The sequence below is a fragment of the Pogona vitticeps genome, chromosome 14, assembly GCF_051106095.1.
Source record: "Pogona vitticeps strain Pit_001003342236 chromosome 14, PviZW2.1, whole genome shotgun sequence".
Classification (NCBI taxonomy): Eukaryota; Metazoa; Chordata; class Lepidosauria; order Squamata; family Agamidae; genus Pogona; species Pogona vitticeps.
Window position 1 is genome coordinate 13,062,566 of NC_135796.1, and position 24,680 is coordinate 13,087,245.

At 45.0% G+C, this 24,680-nt stretch overlaps 1 protein-coding gene across 1 annotated transcript in view; it reads left to right on the plus strand.

Moving 5' to 3' along the window:
* The first annotated feature begins 17,679 nt into the window (after positions 1-17,679).
* The window catches only part of LOC110087916 (uncharacterized), a 36,139-nt gene continuing 29,138 nt past the window's right edge, over positions 17,680-24,680 (plus strand). The window contains exon 1 of the mRNA XM_072983660.2: positions 17,680-18,050. Coding sequence (XP_072839761.2) covers positions 17,940-18,050 — 111 coding nt within the window. The 5' untranslated portion in view covers positions 17,680-17,939. The remainder of the gene's footprint in view (positions 18,051-24,680) is intronic.

The following is a 24,680-nucleotide window of genomic DNA, read 5'->3' on the forward strand; positions in this document are numbered from 1 at the left end:
AGAAAATCTTGAGAAGGGTCGTCGTAAGTCAGAATTGACTTGACGGCACATGATGATTAGAAAAAAAATAGAAAAATACAATAGCTGCTATCTGTAGGATAGCTGGTGCAATGAAGGGGCAGAAAGCCACACAGAGTAAGAACCCAGGCAATCCACTGGGTTAACACAACCACGAAAGGGATACCGCACACAAAAACTGCTTCTATTGCTCAGTGATTTCACGAGCTGGGTCAGAACAATTATGAGAACACGATCAGCAATCTTCTTTCCCTGTAAGATGTATTGCTTCTCACCCACCCCTCCAGCTGCCTTTTATTTTTACCGTTCCAGTTGACGAGCAAGACTATTTTATCCACTGCCTGTTCCATTTACAGGACTGTGCACTTGTTTACTAGAGCAGTGTATCTTGGCAATGCCATATATCCTATTGCAGATGAGTAAACAACGGATCAGAACAAGAACCGGTGGGCTGAAGGAAGGCTCCTTGTCAGCCAGTACCGGCTTTTTAAAATTGGAAACAGGAAGGCAGATTTCACTTTATAAAAGCATTTTCTTAAGTTCGCTTAAAGAAGGGGAAATAGCCACCCACTGTTATTCGTCTTATCTAGTACTGCAGATCACGTTCATTCAGTGAAACCGAAAGGGGGGTGATCCGGGCAGAGTGAAAAGTAAGTATCTGTTTCACAAATGCTGTTTAAACACACAATGGAATAAGATTTTCAACACGCCTTTGAAAAAGCAATAAGCAAATTAATGCAAAAAGCAGATGAAACCAACCCATAAATGCATACGCGTGGAAATGAAATGGACTAGAAATAGACACATCTATTGGACTAATCAGACACACCTAATTAGACTACACACTCGTTGTATGCTAGGCACCCCTGCTGTCATGTTTACCTAACTGTGAATTGTGATCCCCAAATCCTTCCATCTCTTTTGCAACTGCACAGTTTCAAAAGATGATCAGTAGCAACAGGCAAGCTGTTTCCAACAGAGACGTAACCACCTTTATTAATCCAGTTCATTCACAAGAAGGCATGAAAAGCTTTAAAGGAAACCCAGAGTCTCTGGAACCAACATCTGTACACCCTGCCTGATGTGACAGGGATGCAGGAAGGCATAAGCTGCCAGATGTTTATAGACGACAACTCCCATTAATTGCCATCACCATTGCTTATTCTAGGACTGACATGTGTTCCAATGCCACCACATCTGGGGGACCATCTTTCCCCCCCCCTTAACCTCCTGTTAAATAAAAACATAAACAGTAGGAAGGCGCTGATCTCTTCTGCACCAAGCCAACAATAAAGGGTCGAGAAGGATGGTCAGTAACCCTGCTTTCTAAGTGACAATAACTTATTGATTTATTTGTCTGCTAATGAAACTATCCAAGAAAGCCAAGCAAAACCCAGACAGATTTTACATGGACACAGAAACACCACTTCAAATCACCATGCACAGCTCTTAGCCCCTAGAATCATCTGATCACAAAAGCCTGTAACTTTCCTACATGTATTTCAAAGATTAGGACTGTCGGAAATGTTAATCTTTAGCAGAGAGCAGGAATATAAAGGCCAAGGAGGGAAAAAATAGTAAACCACTTTTATCCAGATTCTTGACCTTCGCAGGAAAAAGATTGGATTCATTTTGTGTATATATAATTTTATATATAAACACACACACACACGGGCATAGATTTCCAAAAATTCAGACTGTCTCTACCCCACATTCAGGGGGGGAGAGAGAGAGAGAGAGAGAGAGAGAGATCCCTGAATGTGGGGTAGAGACAGTCTGAGAGACAGTCTGATTTTTTGGAAATATATATACACACCCACACACCCACAACTGCACATTCTGGTCTGGCCCCAATCTCTGCCAAAATCATTTCCTTCCTATTAACTCTGTCCAAATTACAGTAGCCTAGCAGATTAATGTGTCACATTAACACTTGGTTGGCATCGCCTGCATTCAAATCACAAGGCTACGAAATGAAAAAAAAGGGGGTGGGACTGTCCATACCATCCCAGCTCAGCCAAGCTTCCTCCAAAGGTCACAAACAAGATCCTCGTCACCTAAATGTCCATCTTCTCTTTTCACCCAGGGGAACATCTCGTCTATTCTCCTCTCTCCACCCTCTCACAACCCCATGCACTTTATGGGTTTGTGAACAAAAACCCAAGATTTCTTTAAGCCATACCGGATCGTACAGACTGTTACTGATTTTTATTTTTTGCCCACGAACCTATTCGTCTCCTTCATGCACGTCCCACCTTCCTCCCAATAAAGTCATGCAACAATTAAAGCGGGCTGGGGGGGGGGGAAGAGAATGCAAATCAGGGTACCTTCAGACCTGCCTGCAACAAGGATGCAGGAGTCTTTTAAAATCCTTGGATCCCTAAACGAAAGGATGTCCTTGCATGCATAATAGTCACGGTTGCTTGATTCCTTTTGCTTTCCCCCCCTTCTTCAGCCAGACCTGGAGAAAGAGAGGCAGGCAGCCACCCCTAACCCTTCCCCAATCATCCGATCGCCCTGCTTGCTGCTCCAAAGCAAAACAAAATCCAGTTCCCCCCACCTGGGGCACCCCTTGCCCTTCCCTTGGCTGGATCCTTCCAGCCAAGCAGACCCCCCCCCTCCTCACCACGAGGAGGAAATACCACCACCCCCCCGGGGGACACCCCTTCCCTCCCCACTGACCTGCCTGCCTGGAGCACCTCCTTCCCTCCCTCCTGCCCGAGACGTGGCGCTGCTGCAGCTCCTCCATTCCAGCCCAGGAGGTGCAACGCTTATTTTCTTCCCCACCGGAAGTGCTTTCCCCAAGGAAAGTTCTAACAGCCTCCGAGTGGGGGGAATAGGTTACGTTTCCCTCTCCCAACTGGGTTTCCCCACAGCCCAGCGTGCAAACCTCGGTGACAGAAAACCAACACAAAAAAAGGGGGGGTAACTTTGTGGCCGGAACGAAGAAACGGGGAGCGATGTTTCCCCAAGAGCGGACGGGTTACAGGGTCGCACCTTCCGAAAATTGGTGTTTTTTTTAAATAGGTGTTTTTGTGACGTGCCTTATTTCTCGTTTATTATCACTTTCGCTCTTCCCTCCTCCGGCGTCTCATTCTCTTCTATATATGGAATTGCCTCGCCACCTCCTACGGAGGGATTGAACAGCTACCCCTCTCGAGTCCAAGAATTGCGCTATAAACCCAGAAGGGAGGGCGTAAAGAGTCGGTGTATTCTCAAAAATAGAGGAAAGTGGACTGGAAGATTTTCCCTTGGAAATATGACTGAGAAGCTGTTCTAAGAAGTGTCGTCCTCTTCACGTGTAATGGGGAGGAAGCCATGTTCAGTTCAATGTCACCTTTACATTGTTACATGCTGTCAGGGCGCTTCCAACCAACGATTAGTAACTGTGTGAGACATTTAAAATATTTAAGGAGTGATTTTACCATTGCCTCCCTCCAGTGAGTTTCCATGGCCAAGGCAGGATTTGAACCCATGTCTCATAAATCCCAAGCCGGCATTCTCTCCTGCACACGGCATCACCTCCGATATCATCTCCTCTTATGAAAAATGTGCATACTAGAGCTGCACCTTCAACCCTTTACGGAGTGAGCCGAGTAAAGTGTGATTCCTGTAACAAGTAATGCTTTTCCACTAACAACCTACAGTGAACTGAGCTATGAGTTCTGATGAATCTGTTACTGTAAAAACAACGGAAAGCTTTGATTTCAACCACAAGCCTTGATTCTGCTGTAAACAGACATGGATTATCCCCTTGACACCTGTTTGTGCTGGTTAGCTTCAGAATGCATATTTGATCCAGTTGGTCAACACCTGTCAACAAATGATCCCACAGAAAGATACAAGGCAAATTTCAGTGTTTCGAAATAATTGAACAATAGTTCTAAATTGTACACCCTTTGTACAGGTTTGCTAGTGTTAACTACAAAACTCCAGGCATGATCAATAGAGACTGAAATTTGGCTCTTATTTTCCTGAGGAAGCTTCCTCAAATTGTGATATTATTTCAGAGTGGGCAGAAGGACAGGGCCCGAAGGACGCACAAATTTGTCACAAAATCTTCATCTTCTCAAGACTCCACAACTAGCCAAAAACATTGGCATTGTGAATCTTTGCAATGAACTACCCAGCTACGACCATTTTGCTTCATTCCAAAGTATGCAAGGCAGGCTGACCTCTCCTTTATGATGTCTGTCCACTCACACTGAAGTGTGCAATGCTGATTTATTTGAAAACCACACCACTGATTGTTGTGCCACCTTTCTCACACCAAGGAATTGTTGTTTGTCGTAAGCAATTGCATCTTTTCATTTTCAATATGAACAGTCCTTCCATCCTGAAAGCACCTCTTTTCAGTATAAGCCTCTCTCATTATTGAAAATTAGAAAATATCATTGGCTATGATTAACTGCAATACAGTGACACTTTTATAAAAGTGTTTCCCAACCCAAGGGACGTGGTGGCGCTGCGGGCTAAAGCGCAGAAGCCTGTGCTGCAGGGTCAGAAGACCAAGCAGTCGTAAGATCGAATCCACATGACGGAATGAGCTCCCGTCGCTTATCCCAGCTCCCGCCAACCTAGTGGTTCGAAAGCATGCAAATGCAAGTAGATAAATACGGACCACCTCGGTGGGAAGGTAACAGCATTCCGTGTCTAAGTCGCACTGGCCATGTGACCACAGAAGATTGTCTTCGGACAAAACACTGGCTCTATGGCTTGGAAACGGGGATGAGCACCACGCCCTAGAGTCAGACACAACTGGACAAAAATTGTCAAGGGTAACCTTTACCTTAACCCTAAGCCTAACCCTTTCCCAACCCAAATAAGTCAGTCTTTAGCACACTGGAGTTCATCTCTTCTTTTAAAGTTTCAGTGGGTTCCCTCCCTCTTTAATTAATAATTACAGGGTGGAATAAACTGTGTCGTAGGACAGGTTATGCTAATCTAAGGTATGAATCCAGTAGAAAACACGACACAGGACTGAATAGAAAAGAAACAAGAAGAACCTGTGTTGATGATGACCTGAGATATTTTGGTACTGGAGATAGAAAAATCTAACTGTAAATACTTTGCGATCAGAAAAGCACAGTAGTAAAACTAAACAATTGATAATTTAGCCTCATTCAATAGTACCCCCATATCTGGCCCTTCAAACTGTGTGTCTCATTTATAGCAACAGCTTTGACTTGTATTCCTGTACATTTTTCGCTTTGTACTAGTGAGGCTGTACAGAATGTGTCCACTAGAGAGCAGCACTTGTCTCTAAAATAATTTTTCTTGCATCTCCAGGAATATGAAATGTTTTAGCATAGGGTGACATGGGGTTCCCAGTTATTTTTAGTTGAAATTACGGAGTTCGTAAATAAGCAGAGGGAGTATTTGTATTTATTTAATTACTTCTTTTACAGTATATCCTATCATTCTGCCAATAAAGGAACACAAGGCAGCTTATAACAAATTTTTAACTGCATATATGAGACCACAAGAAGTTAAAGGTAAAGGTAAAGGTTGCCCTTGACATTTAGTCCAGTCGTGTCTGACTCTAGGGCTTGGTGCTCATCTCCGTTTCCAAGCCATAGAGCGAGCATTTTGTCCGAAGACAGTTTCTGTGGTCACATGGCCAGCGCAACTAGACACGGAACGCCGTTACCTTCCCACCGAGGTGATACCTATTTATCCACTCGCATTTTTGCGTTTTGCATGCTTTCGAACTGCTAGGTTGGCAGGAGCTGGGACAAGTGAAGGGGGCTCACGATTTAAAATAATAGAAGTTTAAAAAGCAGTCCTGCAAGATCCAGGGGTTAAAAGCCAGCTTAAAATTGAAGACTCTGACCTGCCGGAGGAAGGACTGTAAGACAGAGGCCAACCTGGCTTCATGAAGCAGGGAATTCCATAGATTGCAAGCCGTCACCAAAAATACCCTGTCTTGCATCCTTACGAAATATGCCTGGGATGGGACCAAGAGAAGGCTTTGCTCCAAATATCTCAGAGATCAGAGGGATTGTGGTCCTTTGAGAAGCCTGTCTTCAAGCTGCAAAGCAGTGGTCCCCAACCTTGGACCTCCAGATGTTCTTAGACTACAACTCCCAGAAGCCTTCACCATCACCTCTGCTGGCCAGGATTTCTGGGAGTTCAAGTCCAAGAACATCTGGAGGCCCAAGGTTGGGGACCACTGCTGTAGAGGGCTTTATAGATCATAACCTCTAAGCTTTATAGGTCAACACCCATTATATTACCCTGACCATTTAGGATGCCTTGAGGCAGCAAAACGAGGTCTTAGTAGAGACTGTTGTGTAGAGAGTGTTGTGTTTCACTCACACAATGCACACACACATGTGCTTCCATGCACAGACACACTGCAGAGCTTAAACCAGCTGTAGCCTTCAAGAATGGTGGATGTCCAGATCCAGCTTATTTCCCTCTTCCATATGGAAAATGGGTGGGTCGGTGTTTGTCCTACACCTCAGGCATACTTTTGCTCTGGGGCTCCTCGTTACCCAAATGAGGCAAATGTAAAGTGGGACCTCCCACATTACTCAGGAAGCCAGTTGGTGGCTAGCTTTCCACATGAGTGGTTTTGGATTATATTTACACTTCATTGTCAAAGATATTTTTTTACCCCTTTAATTGGAGACAAAGGGCACAGATCAGTTGGATGTTAAGTCCTTTTAAGCCCCCGTTGATGGCAGGGGGAGACTTTTGAGTAAACACGCATATGATCATGTAATCGTCTCCTCACTGAACTCCACGAAGCTCGAAAACTTATTTAATGAAAGGTAAAAGTTATGACATAATGACTTACGGAGTTCTCTGGGCGTTATTCCAAGGTAAATGTATGTCGAACTGCAGCCTCAGAAAGTATAAGAGTCCCAAAGAATAAGTCAGTGGTTCCCAGCCTTGACTCAGGATGTTTTTGATGGTCCCTGATAGCTGGGGCTTCTTGGTGTTGAAGTTCAACAACATCTGAGAACCTTTGGAATAGAGGTGTGTAGTTTTGTGTTTTTCGACTTACTGATCCCGGAATCCCCCAGGCAGCCATGTTTTCTAGGGATTTCTGGGAGTTATAATGCAAATAACCACAAATCTGCACACATCTCTCATGGAATACAGAACACAGAGAAAATAAGCGTAAAGGAGTGATGTCACCCAGTGGTAGAACCCATTATTTTTATGAAGAGCCTCTGGAATTGCTTGGTTTAACATTTCCTTCCATTACATGTATGTATTGTGTGCCATCAAGTTGATTCTGACCAATGTCAACCCTTTTCAGGGTTTTTTTTTTTTTTTTTTTGAAGTGGATGCTCACAAGTGGTTTATCATTCCCTTCTTGTAGGGGTGCCCTGGGAATATGCAGCTTTCCCAAGGTTACACAGGTTGGCTGTCCTCCCAGGAGGCACAGCGGGGAATCAAACTCCCAACCACTGGCTCTGCAGCCAGAAACCTAAATTATTGCGCTATCCAGTCAGCGCTTTCTTCCATTACCTTGATCTGAACTGCCCATCACCACTAAAACCGCGATGACCTTCAACCCACCAAATCATTCCTCTGGCATAATCTGTGTTACCTTCTCTCCTGGTCACTTTAAAGGTCTTCTGCTCCATTGTAAGATCTCATATTTCCTCCCTGGCTGTTCCATAACCTTGGAAATGCCTGCCTGAAACACAGGTGTATGATGTCCCCTTTTGATTCCTCTCCAGAATAACGCTGTACAGTAGTTCCCATCCCTTAGTACAGTCGACTTAGAATGATCGAGCTAGAAGAGAATCTATGATCATGAAGTCTCAACTTCTGCTGAACCAGAAACTTCACTGCTAAAGCATTCCTTGTGGGAACTCTCCAATGGAGGAAAGTTCATCATTATCATCATCTTCTGAGACAGCCCATTCCATGGTCAAGCAGCTCTTATTTTCGATGAAATCTTTGTTAGAGTTTGGATCCTTTGGTTTGACTCCTGTTCTCTGGAGCCAGAAAAAAACAAGCTTTTCCTACCTTCTACATGAGGGGTCTTCAAACATTTGACCTATGGCTCTCCTACCATAGCTCAGTCTTCTCCAAGCTCAAGATACCCAACCTCCTCAAATGTTCTTCACGAGGCTTGTTTTCCATACCTTTTGCCATCTTGGCGAGATTCTACTTGTTTGTTCCTTCTGTGTTCTTGGATGCTGTTCATCTGGCCCTTGTTATTGTTGCATGTTGTTAAGTCACCTCCAACTTAGCATGACCCTACAAATGAGCAACCTCCAAAATGTCTTGTGCTCAACAACCCTACTCAGCACAAGTACATTTGTAGGAGAAAGAAGAACACTTATTTACTTACAGTTGCTTGAAAATGCAGAGTTGTAGATCTGCTTTCTTTACTGCACACGTATTTAGCAACTGACCGAACAGATCAACAGCAAACAAACTGCCAACCGCCCAGGAAATAGAGGGAAAGAGCGCTCAGGAAATAATTGGGGGTTTTCTTTGAATTTCAAAAGCTGGAAAGAAACACCGTTTTTTTTCGTATAGATGAACAGTCACCCCAGCTCATAAAAGTCTGTCTCAAACGAGAAGCACAGACAGCATGCAAGGTTGCAAACAAATCTCCAACAGTTTCAAGGTCAAACATTTTGGTGGAAAGAGATTGCTTTGCTAGGGCAAAGGAGGAGGAGGGGAAAGTCAATTCTAAAGTACAGCGGGAATGAAACTGTCACACTGCTACCTAATATGATTGTTTTGCCCATCTTACGATGGCTTTGAAGTTAGCTCTAAATCCTGGGAACAGAACCTTAACTTTCTTTCTTTCTTTCTTTTAATAGGGAAAGAAAACAAGCTGGACATGACCCAGACTGACCCCCGATGTACAAAAGCAGGAGGCTGTTTGTGCAGAATTAGAGAGGGCAGGTTGTGATTAACCCTTACCCTGTTTTGATCACCCTTCTGTTGCTGTCACAGGCTGAGTCATTAAAGGCAGGTAAAAAAGTGGGTCTGTTCACTGTTTTGAATAGGGTTAATGTTTTGACATTCTAATCCATGTTGCCGATTCAAGGGATACACCAGATGAAAAACATTTAGAATGAAGCACATTTAACAGAGGACAGCATACCCTAAAACATGTATTAAATGGAAAGGACTATCCTTTTGCTTCATTGTAGTGCAGTACTATATAAAGAAAATAATGCTTTAAGTTAAGTTAAAAGCCCATATACGATTCAAGCTTAGAAGGGCTTTATTGAAGCCCTCTTACTACACCTATTGATGCACCAAAGTAGAAACAGAGCATCTTATGCCCTGCTTTTTAATTTAAAAGGTTCTTTCCATGCCTTGGAAGATCCAGTGCAGTGTATTGATAAGTGTGTTGCACTGAGACTCTGGAGACTTGGGTTCAAATCCTGACTCAGTTATGGAAACTTACTAGGGAGTAACCATGATAAAACTACCCCTTCTGTATCTCACATCCCTCGGGAAACCCTACAAGGGCTGCTGTAAGTCAAAAATCAACTTGATGGCATGTAACACACACACATCGCTGTCTCATTCCAAGATATAGCATTTATCTTTCTTATACAGTATTGATAGGCAGAATATTTTGACTATGTCGGCATGTGCAATATTAATAATAATTGTGTGCCATCATGTCAATTCCGAATTATGGTAACCTTTTCCAGGGTTTTCTGCATAGTGAGTACTCAAGTTTTACCATCCATGTATACTGCGGGGCATCTGGGACTGTGCAGCTTGCCCAAGGCCACATGGGCTGGCTTTTCTATCAGGAGGAACAGTGGGAGAATTGAACTCCTTACCTCTGGCTTCAGAGGCCTAACTCACTGAGCTATCCAGCCACCTTCTGACTTAATGGCAACCCTTTCCAGGGTTTCCCAGGTAGTGATTACTCAGAAGTGGTATCCCATTCTCTTCCTCTAGGGGGAGCCCTGGGACTGTGCAGCTGGCCCAAGGCTACCCAGGCTGGCTCTTCTCCCAGGAGGCACACAGTGGGGGAATCGAACTCCCCATTTCTGGCTCTGTAGCAAAACCCTTAGCTCACTGACCTCCCCAACAGTAGTGCAGTTCTATTCATCTTTACTTCCACGATTACAGTGAAAGCATCTTAATTTACTCCAGCAATTTATTCTTTGCTTCTGTCCTCTAATGCTACATTTGTTGAGATGCATGTAATAAATTGCCATTATGCCTGCACCCATGAAATCTCGCTGGCTGTGTGGTCACTTCTACCTGATGTGACAACTAATTATAATAGCTTATCACAATTATCATAATGATTTAATCACCTGTTATGATCATGCACGTGACGACAATGATTTTACTTTGGTTTTTTCCCCTTAAACATTTAGACTGTGTTCTATATCCTGCAGCCTATTGCTAACATAAATACAAAACTGAATTTACTAAAGATACTATACCATCTTGACTGGAAACATTTATTCATAAATTAGATGCCTGTCCAAAAAAAAAAGCTGTAATTTCATAATCCAGACACATCCTTAGCAACCTTAAAAAACTGTGATTTAGATAAGTTTGCCAAAAATTTGGAGTATGGATTCAGATTTCATTTTACAATCACGGTAGGACATTGTGTGAGGAATGGTTTCTGATTCAGTCAAGTGACCGTCCTTTCCTGGATGATAAGATGCTCAAGTGTCTGTTTATTAAAGCCAGTTTTGTACAGAGCAGAGACTAGTAGGTGTATAATGCCTTTTGCAATAATGTTTTAAGCAGCTGATAAATGTATAGCAATATCTCTCTATTTGTATGTACTGTGCCATCAAGCCGGAACCAACTTAAAGCGATCCTAATGGGGCTTTCAAGGTAAGTGAGATATTTAAGTGGTGGTTTTACCAGTTCCACACCCCCAGTGAGTTTCCGTGGCTAAGAAGGGATTCAAACACTGTCTGAGTCCATCACTCTATCCACTATACCACATGGGGAATCCAACATCACCCTAGTTATCAATAAAACCCTAATCTCAAATCTTCCATCTCTACTCTTTGGAAGAACCAAGAGTGACTATTCAGGGTTCAGATAGTTACTCTTGAAAATAATGAATATAATGATGACACCACCAGTTATAGATGGCTTTAATTATAATAATGTTCCATCAAGTCAATTCTGGTTTATGGTGACTGTTTACAGGATTTACTAGGTAGAGAATACTCAGAAGTGGTTTACCATTCTCTTCCTCTGAGGGGCGCCCAGGGACTGTGCAGCTTGCCCAAGGCTACCCAGGCTGGCTCTTCTCCCAGGAAGTATGGTGAGGAATTGAACTCCAACTAATGGCTCTGTGGCCACAAACAAACCACTGAGCTATTAGGATGTCATTACTGTATATTCACTTGTCTCAAAAGCTGGTCTCCAAGCTCTGCCTTCGGTGTAATGCCACAAACTAGTCGTTCCCAGCCTTGGATAGCTCAGGGGTTCTTTTACTACAACTCCCAGAAACCCCGGCTGGCACAAGTAGGTGTTGAAGGCTTCTAGGAACTGCAGCCCAAGAACACCTGGGTGACCTTAGTTTGGAAACCCATTGTTATGAACTTTGTGCATCGTCAGCATCCACACAGCTACAAGGCAGCATGACTCAGCTGGCGGGGGAATGGAAGACCTGGGTTTGGATCAAGGAGACCAGGGTCCAACTCTGCGCTCAGCCACAACTTGGATTACGCACCGCTAGCTGTCTTTTGCCTCTTAGGGTTGTTGTGAAGTTAACAGGGAATAACCGTACATAGGCCACTCTGCTGGAAGGAGAGTTTGATAACTGGTAAATTTAAAAAACCAGCTGTGGTTAATTAAATAATGTACAGTAAATTGAAATCCAAGAGTTGTGGAAATGGGATTGAATTAGAACTTTTAATGGTCCAGTCACATTTCAAAGAGTTGCTCCTGTTTTGTCATACGGCCAGCATGTTCGATCAGAACGGCAATCCCATGCAATGGTTTTATAGAAAGATCCTATAAGAAGTCAGAAGGTGGTATTCATCATGTATTCATGATACATGAGCTGCATAGATTCATCAGGTCAGGGCCCCCAGCCATGCCCACATGGAGAGTAAAAAACAACAACAACAACAAAAAACTCAGGTAGCTGCATCGATCTGTACCAGCAAACCACTTCTAGTTCTCATCATTATTAGGAGGCTGCCTTTTGTAAGGTGAACAGATCTTAATTGCACGCTTGAGTTGAGACAGCATCAATCCAAAATCCTTCAGAATGGAGCAGAGATAGTATGTACCGAAACATCCTGGCTTGGTAAATCTGCCCCTTCCAACAGGAGCTTGGAATGGGGGTGGTGGGGAAGGAGTCATCATCATCATCATCATTTTAGAACTGCAGAGCTGGAAGGATCCTATGGATAAGGTAATGGTGTCTCCTAATCAAAGACTTCTTGTGCTTTGATCTTTCCAGCCCTTGTTCCACTACATCACTTTTCAGAGCAGAACCCCATAAAAACCCACTGCTTTTGTAAACAAGAATCCTTTAACCTTGCAAGAATATATTTTTGTGCCTCTCCGCCCCCCCACCACCAAAAATAAAGTCCTTGACTTATTAGTTTTCAAATCCTTGGGAACAATAAAACCCAGCAGGAGGAAAGAATTGCTGGAGAGGTGAAACTGGGTCTGTTTGGCAGCTTAAGTGGAGGGAGAAACACCGCAGGCCTTGCTTGGGTCAGGGCCGGCTGCTCAAAAACCCTCCCTTTCGGTAGGGCAGCAAAATTGGCATTTTCTTGAAGGGATTATGGGTGGCTGTACTAAGATGACCTCCGGAAAAGAAAGCAAAAAAAAAAAAAAAAAAAAAAGGAGCTAAAGGATCCTGAAGGAGAACGAGGTTTTGGGAAGCTAATCCAGACAAAACCAAATGAAAAAGGAAAAGGAAAGGAAAAAAAATACCCAAGCACAGAAGCATCGTGGGCTCTTAAAGACTTATATTTCAGTGTGAGCATTTGTGGATAAATCTACTGCATTGGGCCTCTTAGAGTGGAATGACATGGAACTACATGTATATACAAGGCCGTTTTTAAAAGCTGCATATTTTCTCCATGGATTCTTGGTGTTTGCTTGCCAACTTATTCCAATCCTCTTAGTCGCTTGTCTGAGATTCTCCCCGGAATCGCATCCTAAGGATTTGAACCCCCCTAGTTGGAAGCTCTTACAACTGTCAGATTAAGACTCTTGTTTAAAACTTTGTGTGGTACGAGGGCGGCTGCTGTTATCCTTTAGAATTCCTTGTCAGGTGGATTTCCTCCCCCCTTCGCCCCAAGCTCAGTTTGTATTAATATTGACAATCGCAGCAGGATTTCACCGGGAGCGCTGAAAAAGCAAGCCACGTTTCCACTTCTCTTTGAAAGATTACGAACTCCAGCAGAGGTTCTGTGTTCTGTCAAAGCTGCTGTCGCATGACAAGTAAGGTGCTTCTGGAACAACAGCCCTCCGGGGGAAATAGGGCAAACTGAAGAAGACAAAATGACATTTCATGCAGGATCCAAGCCGGACCCTGTTGCTTTGCCCATTTGTAGAGAAGATGAAGATAAGAGCTAGTGTGTCTGTTTCAGACAGCAAGATTTTTGGAAGTCCTTGTTGGGGTTTTTGCAACCCGCATGCTGCCTTTAGTAGTTTTAGCAGGGAGGGACGTATCTGGGCTGGGGTGTCTGTCAATCTATCCAGCTCTAACCTCCTGGCTCTGAATTCATAGAGAACCTTGCCTCTCTGCTGAGTGCTTTTTCCTTTTCTAGAGTCTGTTAAAGTCTGTTGTTGGAAGCAGTCATGTATGTCAGTTTGCTGTTTGATCTGTAAGTAGTGAAACCTTTTATTCTTTCTCCTACTGATGTCTCAGTGTGAGTTATTGAGAGTGTAAGTCTCAGTTAATGGGGGGAAAGGGGTGGACTACACTGGGGGAAACTTGAAGCTATTCTGCTCTGTGAATCCCTGTACTTCTGCTGCACCACTAGAGGAACAGAACTAAAAATTCAAAATTGTGCAACAGGACTAAACCTTATGGAGAAACGGGTTCGCTCCTTGGGCCTTCACTTTATCCATTTATTCATTCCTTTTATTATGTGTACCCCACCTTTCTCCTCAGGAGGACCAAAGGCGGCTTACCCTATTAAAACAGGCAATATTCAAAGCTACAAAAATACAATAAATGATTGCAGCATTATAAAGCAATTAAATAAATGTAATATTAAAACTAGTGACCAGTGTAATCTCCCCCCATTCCCATCAAATCTCTTTGCTAATCTGCTATATTTCCTCCTCTCTGGCACCTTTTTAAGATTACAGAGCGGCCTAAGACATTTTTCTGAGAAATGAGAAGGGCCCGCTTGAAGACCACAGACCAGATCAAGGGACATCGGACAAGCTGGCTCTCAATTTTTTGCTGTCTCTCCTGATCAGTCCCACCAATTTCCACCTGAGATATCTGCCTTGGTCTAACGGTCATGCCGTCCCTGGGGTGGAATACGCCAGCGAGAAATACAGAATCAACACATTATTTTCCCTATAAATGTTTGCACCAACAGAGGCAACAGTTTTAAAGGGAGGTGCCCCAGAGAGATGGACCTCAGAATAACTCGTGTCAGCTTCCAGCGTCTTTGAAGAGTGACGCCGACACTAGACTGGTTTATATCTCACAAAGCTTGAAGGCTATGAGGTGCTGCACTAGTGGATATTTCCTATCATGCTGGACAACAGCCTTCTGGCATCTTTCAGAATTGTCTGACTACAATCACCACCATTCTACAGCCAGCTAATAGGAATTGTAGTCCAACATCCCTAGAGGGTTCTGAGTTCGAGAAGACAATTTGTGGTATAACCCTGTGTTGGGCAGTGGAGGTCCATCCAGCATGTTTTTCTTGCTGAAATGTATTTGGTCTAGACATGATAGGACTTCTCTGTAGCTGCTCCCAAGCTGTGGAACTCCCTTCCACAGGAAGCTAAACTGTTCCCTTCTTTGCTGTCCCTCCACCAGCAGGTGAAGACCTGTCTCTTCAGGGAAGTTCCCATCACTAACTGCCTAGTTTGGTTTTTTTTAAAAAAAGAAGAATGTTGTTGCTTTTTATTATTGGGTTTTTCAATTGTTTCTGAACTGCTTTTATTGCAATAGGTTTAATATGACGTTTGTTCAATTGCTGTTTTAATATTGGAATAATTTACTGCAATTTTTATAGTTTTTTAACACTGCTGTTTTTAAAACTAAGCTGCCTTGGGTCCTCTCGGGGTGTGGGGGGGAAAGCAGGGTACAAATAGTGGAATCAATGGATGGATGGATGAACTGCTGGATAGCTCCGTGGTTTAGGTCCCTAGCTGTGGAGCCAGAGGTTGGGAGTTCGGTTCCCCCACTGTGCCTCTTTGAAAGGGGCTGGACTTGATGATCCATAGGGTCCCTTCCAGCTATGAAGTTCTAAGATGATATAATAAATGAATGCAGTAAGGCCCAAATTGCAAACCCGTCTTCCACAAGGCCCAGTATTTCCAGACGTCTTGCTGTACGATGCAAACACAGTTGTTGTTATCTTCATCTGCCCGAGAGGTGGGCAAATCAGTGGGGGGGGGGCTGGCTACTCTGATTTACGTGGGGCAGGGAGTCGGCTTTAGGCTTCAGCCTGAACTTTGGAGGAGCTATCCAAGGTGCTGAGACCTGTCCTCCTCAAATAGGTCCTGTCCCTTGAATAATTCTTGTAAAATTTAGGCTAAAAACCTAGTACAAATTCAGTGTCCCCATGACATTGGAGTCACCAGCCTTCCCGGGGTGAAGTCCATCATTCCAGATACTATTGAACTGCAACTCCCATGCCAGTAGGGGCTGATGGGGACCGTAGTCTGTAGAGCCACGCTTGGCCCATCAATGAGATCAGACGCCTCGCAGTCTTCTCCATAATCCTGAAATATTCTGCACAAAGAATGCCATGTGTTTTTGGCCCAGAATGTCCAGAATGTGTGATCACGGGCCATGCTGGGTGGAACTTTACATCCAAAACATCTGGAGGGCTGTAGGATGTGAACCAGGGATTGTATTCCTATTCATTATTATCAATAGGCAATATATAGATGCCGATGAACTTTATGCAGATCTTTGTGATCTTTTTTGGTGATGTGTGTCCCCCAAAGTGCACAAGAATCCACATTATAGTGCTGCCTCTTCTCTATCTCAAGGATTCCATCTTCCTTTATGAGCCTTCCTGGGTATTAAGACCACTGAAGGAGGGGGAGGCTTTCTCTCAGTCCCACTGCCTTCAGAGGGGTGTTTGGTGGGGACACAGGACAGGGCCTTCTCTGTGGCTGCCCCCAGACTTTGGAACTCCCTCCCACTGGAGTCCAGGCTAGCCCCGTCTTTGCTGTCCTTCCACAAGCAGGTGAAGACCTTTCTCTTCAGGCAAGCGACTGGCTCCCTGACTGGGTTTTCAAAAAATGAATCATGCCTTGTTGCTCGGGATCTGTGTTTGGTGTTGATTTTGTTCACCATTTTTAGTGTGGTATTTGATTCCTTTTAAATATCTCTATACTTACTTTTTCTGGCTTTAAAATAGGGTCTTTTAATGATGTCGGCACCTGGGGTCCTTTTTAAGGAGAAAGAAAAGGGGGGGATATTTTAAATACATTTTCCTCATACTTGCGGCAGGCTGTGGATTGAGAGACTCGAGGGGCCAGGAATTTTTTATTTTAATTTACCTTCATATATGACAAAAGTAGACCAGTGCCACAAGCTCTTTAAGAGCCTTGGGAATTTCCTCATTTTGTCGGGAGCAGCCCATCATGTTACGCTGCCTGAGGAACAGCATATCTTGTCCTCTTCCACCCCATGTCCAGAAGTTCTGCTGTTCTGATTTTTATTCAACAGTAGCAACTAGTCGGTTCATGACATCTGGAGGCAGATGTTTAGCACAAGAAAAATTGTGCAGCACATCACTTTCTAATCGACTCCATTCCTGTCGTCTCCCAGGGTCTGCTGCTTCCATCTGTCTGTCGGTAGAGCCGGCCTTGCCAATAAGACACACCAAAAAACAAGGAATAGGAGACCTTCCGTTTCTTGATCGTAAGCAACGCAACCGAAGCTGGGCATCATGGGCTGTCAAGGCATTTCTGATTTATGACAACCCGTTTTCTAGGGTTTTCCAGGTAGAGAATATCGAAGAGTGGTTTACTATTCCCTTCCTTCCGGGGTGCCCGAGGACTGTGCAGCTGCCCCAAGGCCACCCAGGCTGGCTCTTTTCTTGGGAGGCACAGTGAGGAATCGAACTCACAGCCCGATGCCTAAACCGCTCAATTATCCAGCCAGCACCATTTGCTAGATATAGATGAGAATTGGGATGCTCTCTCTCACTCTCTCTCACTCTCTCTCGCTCTCTCTCTGTACGTGCTTTTTCTCTTTAAACAGAGAATAAGGATTGTTGCGAAGGGGTGGCTTTTCCAGACAGGCCAGTTGTGCAAAAGAGTGAAATGGAGCAAAAAGCGGGAGGGGGGGCTTTTATATGGGATGAGGAGTAAAAGATGCCTTCACGATCTTCCTTGGAGGATAAAGGGGAGTTTTTGAAAAAGGAGGGGAGAAAACTCCCTATTGCTGCCCATAGCTGTCAGGGACACCCCAACCTGGTGGCAGCGAGGAGACCCCCCCCCCCCGATCCTAGGGTTGCAGGTGATACACCCTTGGGAGGGGGGTGGGGGTGGGAGAGGACACCCGGAGAAGAGGAGGGAGGGAGAGAGGGAGGAGGAAAAGGGGGAAAGACAGCGAGCCAAAAGAGAGAGAGGGAGGGAGGAGGACCCAAAGCTGGAGAAAGAGGGAGAGGAGGAAAGGTATTAAGAACAGCTGCTTTTGCTTGGTCTCCCTCCCTCTCTCTCTCTCTCTCTCCCTCTCTCTTATTCCCCCCCCCAAACCTCGTCCAACCAAGCCAAGCACCAAACAGCAAGAAGCCACCCGCCGATCGCGCAGCCCAAAGATGGGGAAAACTCTGGCTTTGCCCCGGAGAGCCCCCGGATTGCCCCTCTTGACAGCGACGACGCTGGTGGCCGCCTCGGCGGCGCTGGGCTTTTGGGGGGCAGAAGCCAAGGTAAAAAAAAAAAAAAAAACCGTGGGGGGGGAGAGAGGGAGGGAGGTGTGGGGAGATCGCGCCCGCCGGAGGGAGATGTTATTTTTTGGGGGGGGTCGTCGGGATCTGTCTGGCCCCTTCATCTCAGATCTTGGGGGGGGGGGAGGAAGAAAGCGAGAAAAACAAGCCCCCCCCCACCCTCTCATAACTCTGAACTCTCTCTCCCCTGCGTGATGGGAAGGGATCGGGCTTGGGGGGGGGGATCGGTTTGAGGATGACGGCGCTGGCGAGAATTATTATATAAATACGGGATCGGGACGAGCTGGGGGTGCGATCGCGTGTGTGTGTGTGTGATGGCACGTTAAAGAGGGATTTGGGGTCGCGGGTCTGGTCAGCGGCAGGGTGGGGTGGGGGGGTTTGTGTTTGGCTTGTCCAGACATGTCAGGCTGTTTTTGTTTTTCCAGCGGCTTGGTGGATAGTGGGGGGGGGGAGAGAGAGAGAGGATCTGGAAGGGAAGGAAACGCTTTGATTTGCAAATTGTGGCCATGTGTGAGTGTAAAAAAAAAAAGAGAGGTGGGTGGGTGGAAGAGAGGGGAAAGCAGGCTACCACCTTTTAAGTCAGCCCGGGGAGATGTTTGTAATTTGCTGGCTTGAGGAGGGGAGGGGGAGAGAGACCGCCTACAGACACCCCCCCCCTTTGATCTCCACCCCCATTTGTCTTATTTTTTTTTAAATAAGAATAATTGACATGAAAGAAGAGTTGAGGGTGGGGAAAAGCTGCAGGGGTGCACGGAATGTTTTTTCTTCTTCTCTTTGATCTGTCACGTGTATAAAGCCTGCCACCCACCCACCCCCAAAAATATATATATACTCGCCCATTTCCGCCGTTCTTCGCCTTTTAATTAAGTTGCAAGAACTTGGTGGTGGAGACCGGACGCCCGGTTCAAATCCATGAAGAAAGTGGAAAGGGGGGGCGGATCAGAGGAAGGGATGGAACCAATTAATTCAGACCTCCCCATAACAGCCAAAGGCTCAGACCAGTGTTCCTTGGGGGAGAGAATCATAGATGCTTTGCAACAGTCGTTATTTATACTCCTCCTGCCTTTGCCTCTGATCAAACAGGTGTATCAGGCTTCTGTGGAGTTTTCTTTAAAAACCTACTAGACCTGTTTGATTTTCTGTCACTGTGTTTGGAGGCCAGGAGGGTGCTACTTCTGGTGCTTCCAGGTCCACTTGTTTCCAACAACAAGAAACATCTTTTGTCCTTCCTCGATGTCCCTTCCTCTTACCATCCTGTTTTAAGAGGCAAAAACCATCGGCTTTTAACATAGTTAAAATCTGGAGGTCGGGTGTTAACTCCCTTACAAGGCTCGGTCTGTACTGAGAAGTCGGAACCAATTTGTCGTTTATACAGGGCAGAAAGAAGCAGAGTTTTACTTTGGTAAGATTGAGATAAGGCGGTAGGCAGAGTTTCGCCTGGAAAGCTATCACAGGGCACAGGAGTACTGTCAGAGAATTAAATGGCCATACTCATAATATTGTGGAGACAGGTGTTTAACCATTGGTTACTCAAGACAACCACAACTGGAGAAGAAGAAAAATACAGTACCAATGGGGAATGTGAATTTCCATCAGCTCCAACTCACCTGGCCAGTGGAGAGAGGTATTGCACTGCCTTGTCACATGGAGACTGACAGGTATCCTGCCTCTAACAAAGAAAACAATAACTTCTCTTTCAGCAGGTTAAAGGTCAGTCTGTCTTGTCCACCCTCCTCATATTTTCTGCAGCACCTCTTTCATTATCAGCCAGCTGATCCTTTTAATTGGGGTTGTCAAAGGGGCTGTAGGTGTTTTCTGAGGTCCGGGGAGTATGGATTTCCTTAACAGTCTGCCTAAGAGTAGAGCTGATCCCTGGAAGAATGATTTGGTTTAAAAAAAAAAAACAGATGCAAGAAAAATGTCTCTGCTTGAGGCCATTAAGTGCTTCTGCCATTCAGAGCAGAGGACCCTGGGTGAGATGCTCCACTGATGAAAATCAGTGAAAGATATTCTCATAGGCTTGCTGCAGCCTTCTGCAGGGACAGTGCTACCCTTAGGCTGAGAGAGGTATACGCCTTGGTGCTGGAAGGAGACAGAGATGTGTGAGAGTAGAGAACCCTACTTCCCATTCAGATTTGAGGTGTGGTAGAATTTCCTTTGTCTGGGGACGTGGTGGCGCTGCGGGCTAAACCGCAGAAGCCTGTGCTGCAGGGTCAGAAGACCAGCAGTCGTAAGATCGAATCCACGTGATGGAGTGAGCGCCCGTCGCTTGTCCCAGCTCTAGCCAACCTAGCGGTTTGAAAGCATGTAAAAATGCGAGTAGATAAATAGGGACCACTTCGGTGGGAAGGTAACAGCATTCTGTGTTTAAGTCGCACTGGCCATGTGACCACGGAAGATTGTCTTCAGACAAAACACTGGCTCTATGGCTTGGAAACGGGGATGAGCACCGCCCCTAGAGTCGAACACGACTGGACAAAAATTGTCAAGGGGAACCTTTACCTTTTAGAATTTCCTTTCCTTTCCTTTTAGGGTTTTTAAAATTGCACTTTAAAAAAATGCATCAATGCTCCCCCTGCTCCCAATCCCCCAAACCAAAAACTTTGGAAGAAACAAGTCAATGTTAAAGATTCAGATCAAAACCATGCTCTTCCTCTTCGTTATGTTCATTTTGCAAAACGACAATAACAACAGCAGTGCAATCACTGGCAGTTGTGGTATTTTGTAAAACAAAACCAAACCTGTGACGGAATGTGGTACAGAACATTGTTACTTGTAATGTGTTACTTCTAATATATGGGTTGGCCCCCAAAACATGTGGCTGTCTGATGGACAGTAATAAACAGCAAAAAGGTAAAGATTCCCCTTGACAATTTGTCCAGTCGTGTCCGACTCTAGGCGGCGGTGCTCATCTCCGTTTCCAACCCATAGAGCTAGCGTTTGTCTGCAGACAATCCCCCGTGGTCACGTGGCTAGCTGTTTACCTTCCCACCGAGGTGGTACCTATTTATCTACTCGCATTTTTGCATTGTGCATGCTTTCAAACTGCTAGGTTGGCAGGAGCTGGGACAAGTGACAGGGGCTCCCTCCGTTGCGTGGATTCAATCTTACGACTGCAGGTCTTCTGACCTTGCAGCACAGAGGCTTCAGTTCATATGAAATATGGGGCTGGAGGAGAGCTTTCTGGATACCCTGGATTGCTAGAAAGATGAACGAGTGGTTCCTAGAGCAAATCAAGCCTGAACCATCTCTGGAAGCATAAATGTTGAAATGGAGGCTGTCCTACTCTGAGCATATCATAAGAAGGCAGGATTCTCTGGAAAAGACAATAATGTCAGGAAAAGTGGAAGGCAGCAGGAAAAGAGGAAAAACCAAAATCGAGATGGCCTGGCTCCCTAAGGGAAGCCACAGGCTTGAGTTTTCAAGAACTGAGGAGGGTAGTTGAGGACAGGCATTTTGGGGATTCATGGGGACGCCATAAGTCAGAGGTAACTTGACGGCACACAACAACAATATCAACAACAACAACAACAGGTAACAAGGTGCTGTTTTTGTAATATGCTGTCTGAAGTGGCTGCCTCACTCTGCTCAATGGTAAGGCTGGCCCTCAAGCAACCTTTATCGGCTGAGTTCAAATTCCTACAGGGACACAATTTAGCGTGTCAGATATTATACTCTTCTGCCCACCGAATTTGTTTCAAGGTACACAGAATTATTTCTTGAAGGATCCCATACCTCTCCACTGTTCAAGGCATGGACTCTGTACCTTAGAAGTAAATGCCACTTAATAGAATTGAGATTGTTTCCAAATCAACACCACAAGAAAAGTCCCTCCATTCCTTCCTGGAAGCCTCTCGCCCCATTCATAAATCTTTTTGCTGCCTTTTGTCTAATCCAAACCTTGAAGGGATTTGCAAAAAATAAGGCTGCATTTTTTGTTTGGCTTTAGTACAGTTTTAGAAGAGTTTTAAATGGCTTTTATGGGCTAGTTTTTAAATGGCTTATATATATATAGCAATAACTTTAGCTTTCAGTATTTGTTTTTATATTGTAGGCTGTCTTGGGTGCTCTTGGGAAGAAAGGCGAAGCATAAATATTTTAAATAAATTAATTAATCAGCTTTAACGAGCATGACCAGATCCTAGGGCTCAAACCTATAACTTTCCATTCGTCCTTCAGCAAGTCACTTATAAGCTGTTTTTACCTGTTTGCTTAAAAGAGCCAGCATGGTATTATAGCTCACATGTTCCCCTAGGAGTGGAAAGATCTGGGCTTAAATTTCCATGTAAAGTTGACAGGTCTGCAACATCTCATTTTCTGAAATTTCAATATCAAACCCTGAAACCTAGAGGTGGACCATTATTATGTCACAAAGGCAAGAAAGAGTCTCTGCACCAGGCTGTGTACTGAGGTCATCTAAACGTATGCAACAAGAAGGCTTATGAGTTGCAGTGCTGGTGCTTCACCGTCTGCCTTGTACAAAAGGCCCACCAGCTGCATGCCAAAATGCCAGGAGCGAGGGGATGAAATTGATGAGACAACTATGGATGCATGCACTGGAGTCCTTTGTGCCATTTTCAACCATGCACATGTGAACCCAAGTAAGCCCTGACTCCAGCTGGAGATGGATGGAAAAGGGACCCCAGGCTTTTAACCTGGCTCACAAACAGAAAACAAAGTATCTTCTCATCCTGGGCTGCTCACCCTAAACGTCTCCTTGAACAAAGAACCAGAACAGCACATTTTGTGACTTCCACAATTGCTCTAAAACCTGACAACCCTCCTACTTAGCCATGAAGCTTGTGAAGCTTGAACCAGACTAATGCTCTTGGCATTTTGGCGTGCAGCTGGTGGGCCTTTTGTACAAGGCAGATGGTGAAGCACCAGCATTGTGACTCATAAGCCTTCTTGTTGTATAAGTTTAGATGACCTCAGTACACAACTTGGTGCAGAGATGGAAGCTTGAACCGGACTCATGGCTTCCTGGCTTATCCTACTTCACAGGACTGGAGTCCTGTTGGATTTGCACGGAGTACTTTGGCAGTGGTGTCAGCAATCCTACTTGAGCTGTTGACCCACCATTGCACTTTTCTGCTTTCTTGGCTTAGGGAAGCAGCCATGTGCTCGGGTGTTTGCTTGTTTGTGGGATGAACAGCAATCCAGAAGGGGGAAAACAGCACATAACTGTGGTTTTTCCTAACTAGATTTTAGCCATTATATGATGCACTGTATATAGTACCTTATTGATTGATTTATTATGTTTCTACTCCACTTTTCCTCTAATACATGGCTCTCCTTCTCCCCCTTGATACTCCCAACAACCTGTGGGGTAGTCAGGCGGGGAGGCAAAGCCACTGGCCCAAGGTCATCCAGAGAGCTTCACGGGGCTCAACAAGGATCTCGGAAGTCCCAAGCCGACCACACCATGTTGACCTTGAATCGTTCAGACAAAGGCCGGGATAAAAATGTCACCAATCATCATCGTCAGGAAGGAGCAAAGGAGAAGGGGGGAAAAATAATAATGTCATAAGCAGCGCAGAGGTGGCTGGCCTTGAAGCAAACAAGAACTATCCGCCTCCCATATTTGGTTTCCACCAAGGATCATTCCCGAGTTCAGTGAAGTATTAAAAAAAATTTCAACTCCGAAACTATGTCCCTCAATTAGCAAAGAATGCAGTCTGATTAATAAAGTCTATGACATTTCAGCTATTAAGTCTGCAAAGCAACTGGCAGCAGAGACGGAATCACGGCGCGCGGTGCTGAGGTCCTCCTGCCAGAGCAACCAACCAAATAATGCCGGTGGAATCCGTACAGTAAATGATGCAGCCAAGGCAGGAAAGCGGAGGCTTTGGCATGTGACCTCTGAAGCCCTGTTTATAGCCAATTGAACACCGTCGTAATTAGAGAAGCTGGGGAGGGGAGCCCGGGAGGTTCGCGCAACGCTGTGCCAGTAACTAGTTCAACTAGAACGTACATGACCTATCCTGCTGGATTGCGCAAGGGGAAGATCTAGTAGAACTGTCGCTCCCAACCTTGAGTCCCCCAATGTTCTTGAATCAATACTCCCAGAAGCCTTCACTACGTGCTGTGCTGGCCCAGATTTCCGGGAGCTTCAATCCAAGAACATTTGGGGGGCCCAAGGTTGGGAACCACTGTCCTAGAATAAAACATTTCTGAGGTTTGCAAAGGGCCTCTAAAATTCCATTTTGATGAGCTTGCTGCAGGAGTAAATTCCCTGCACCTAACAAATGCGCGTTTGCCTGAAATGTGAAGACTCCATTCAGTGCTGTAGTGCAACCAGGGGTTTCTCAGAGTCAAAGCCCCAGGATTTTCTGATGAGCAGAGACTGTGATGTCTTCTGACACCCCTCCTCAAACTTGTCTCTTCCCTCGTGAGCCTAGCTACAGTCTTCAAAGCGACAGGAGGTGAAACTGATTTCTCCAAGAGCAGTACAATAGAATCCCCCTTATCCTCTGGAACAGCACCTGCTGATTCACTCATCCATGGTCTGAAAATATTAAAAACATTGGAAGAAAAATCCCAAATGCATAATATATTTTAATGATGAAGTTATTAGAAGTGGCCACTAGAGGGAGCCAGAGGCATTGCTAC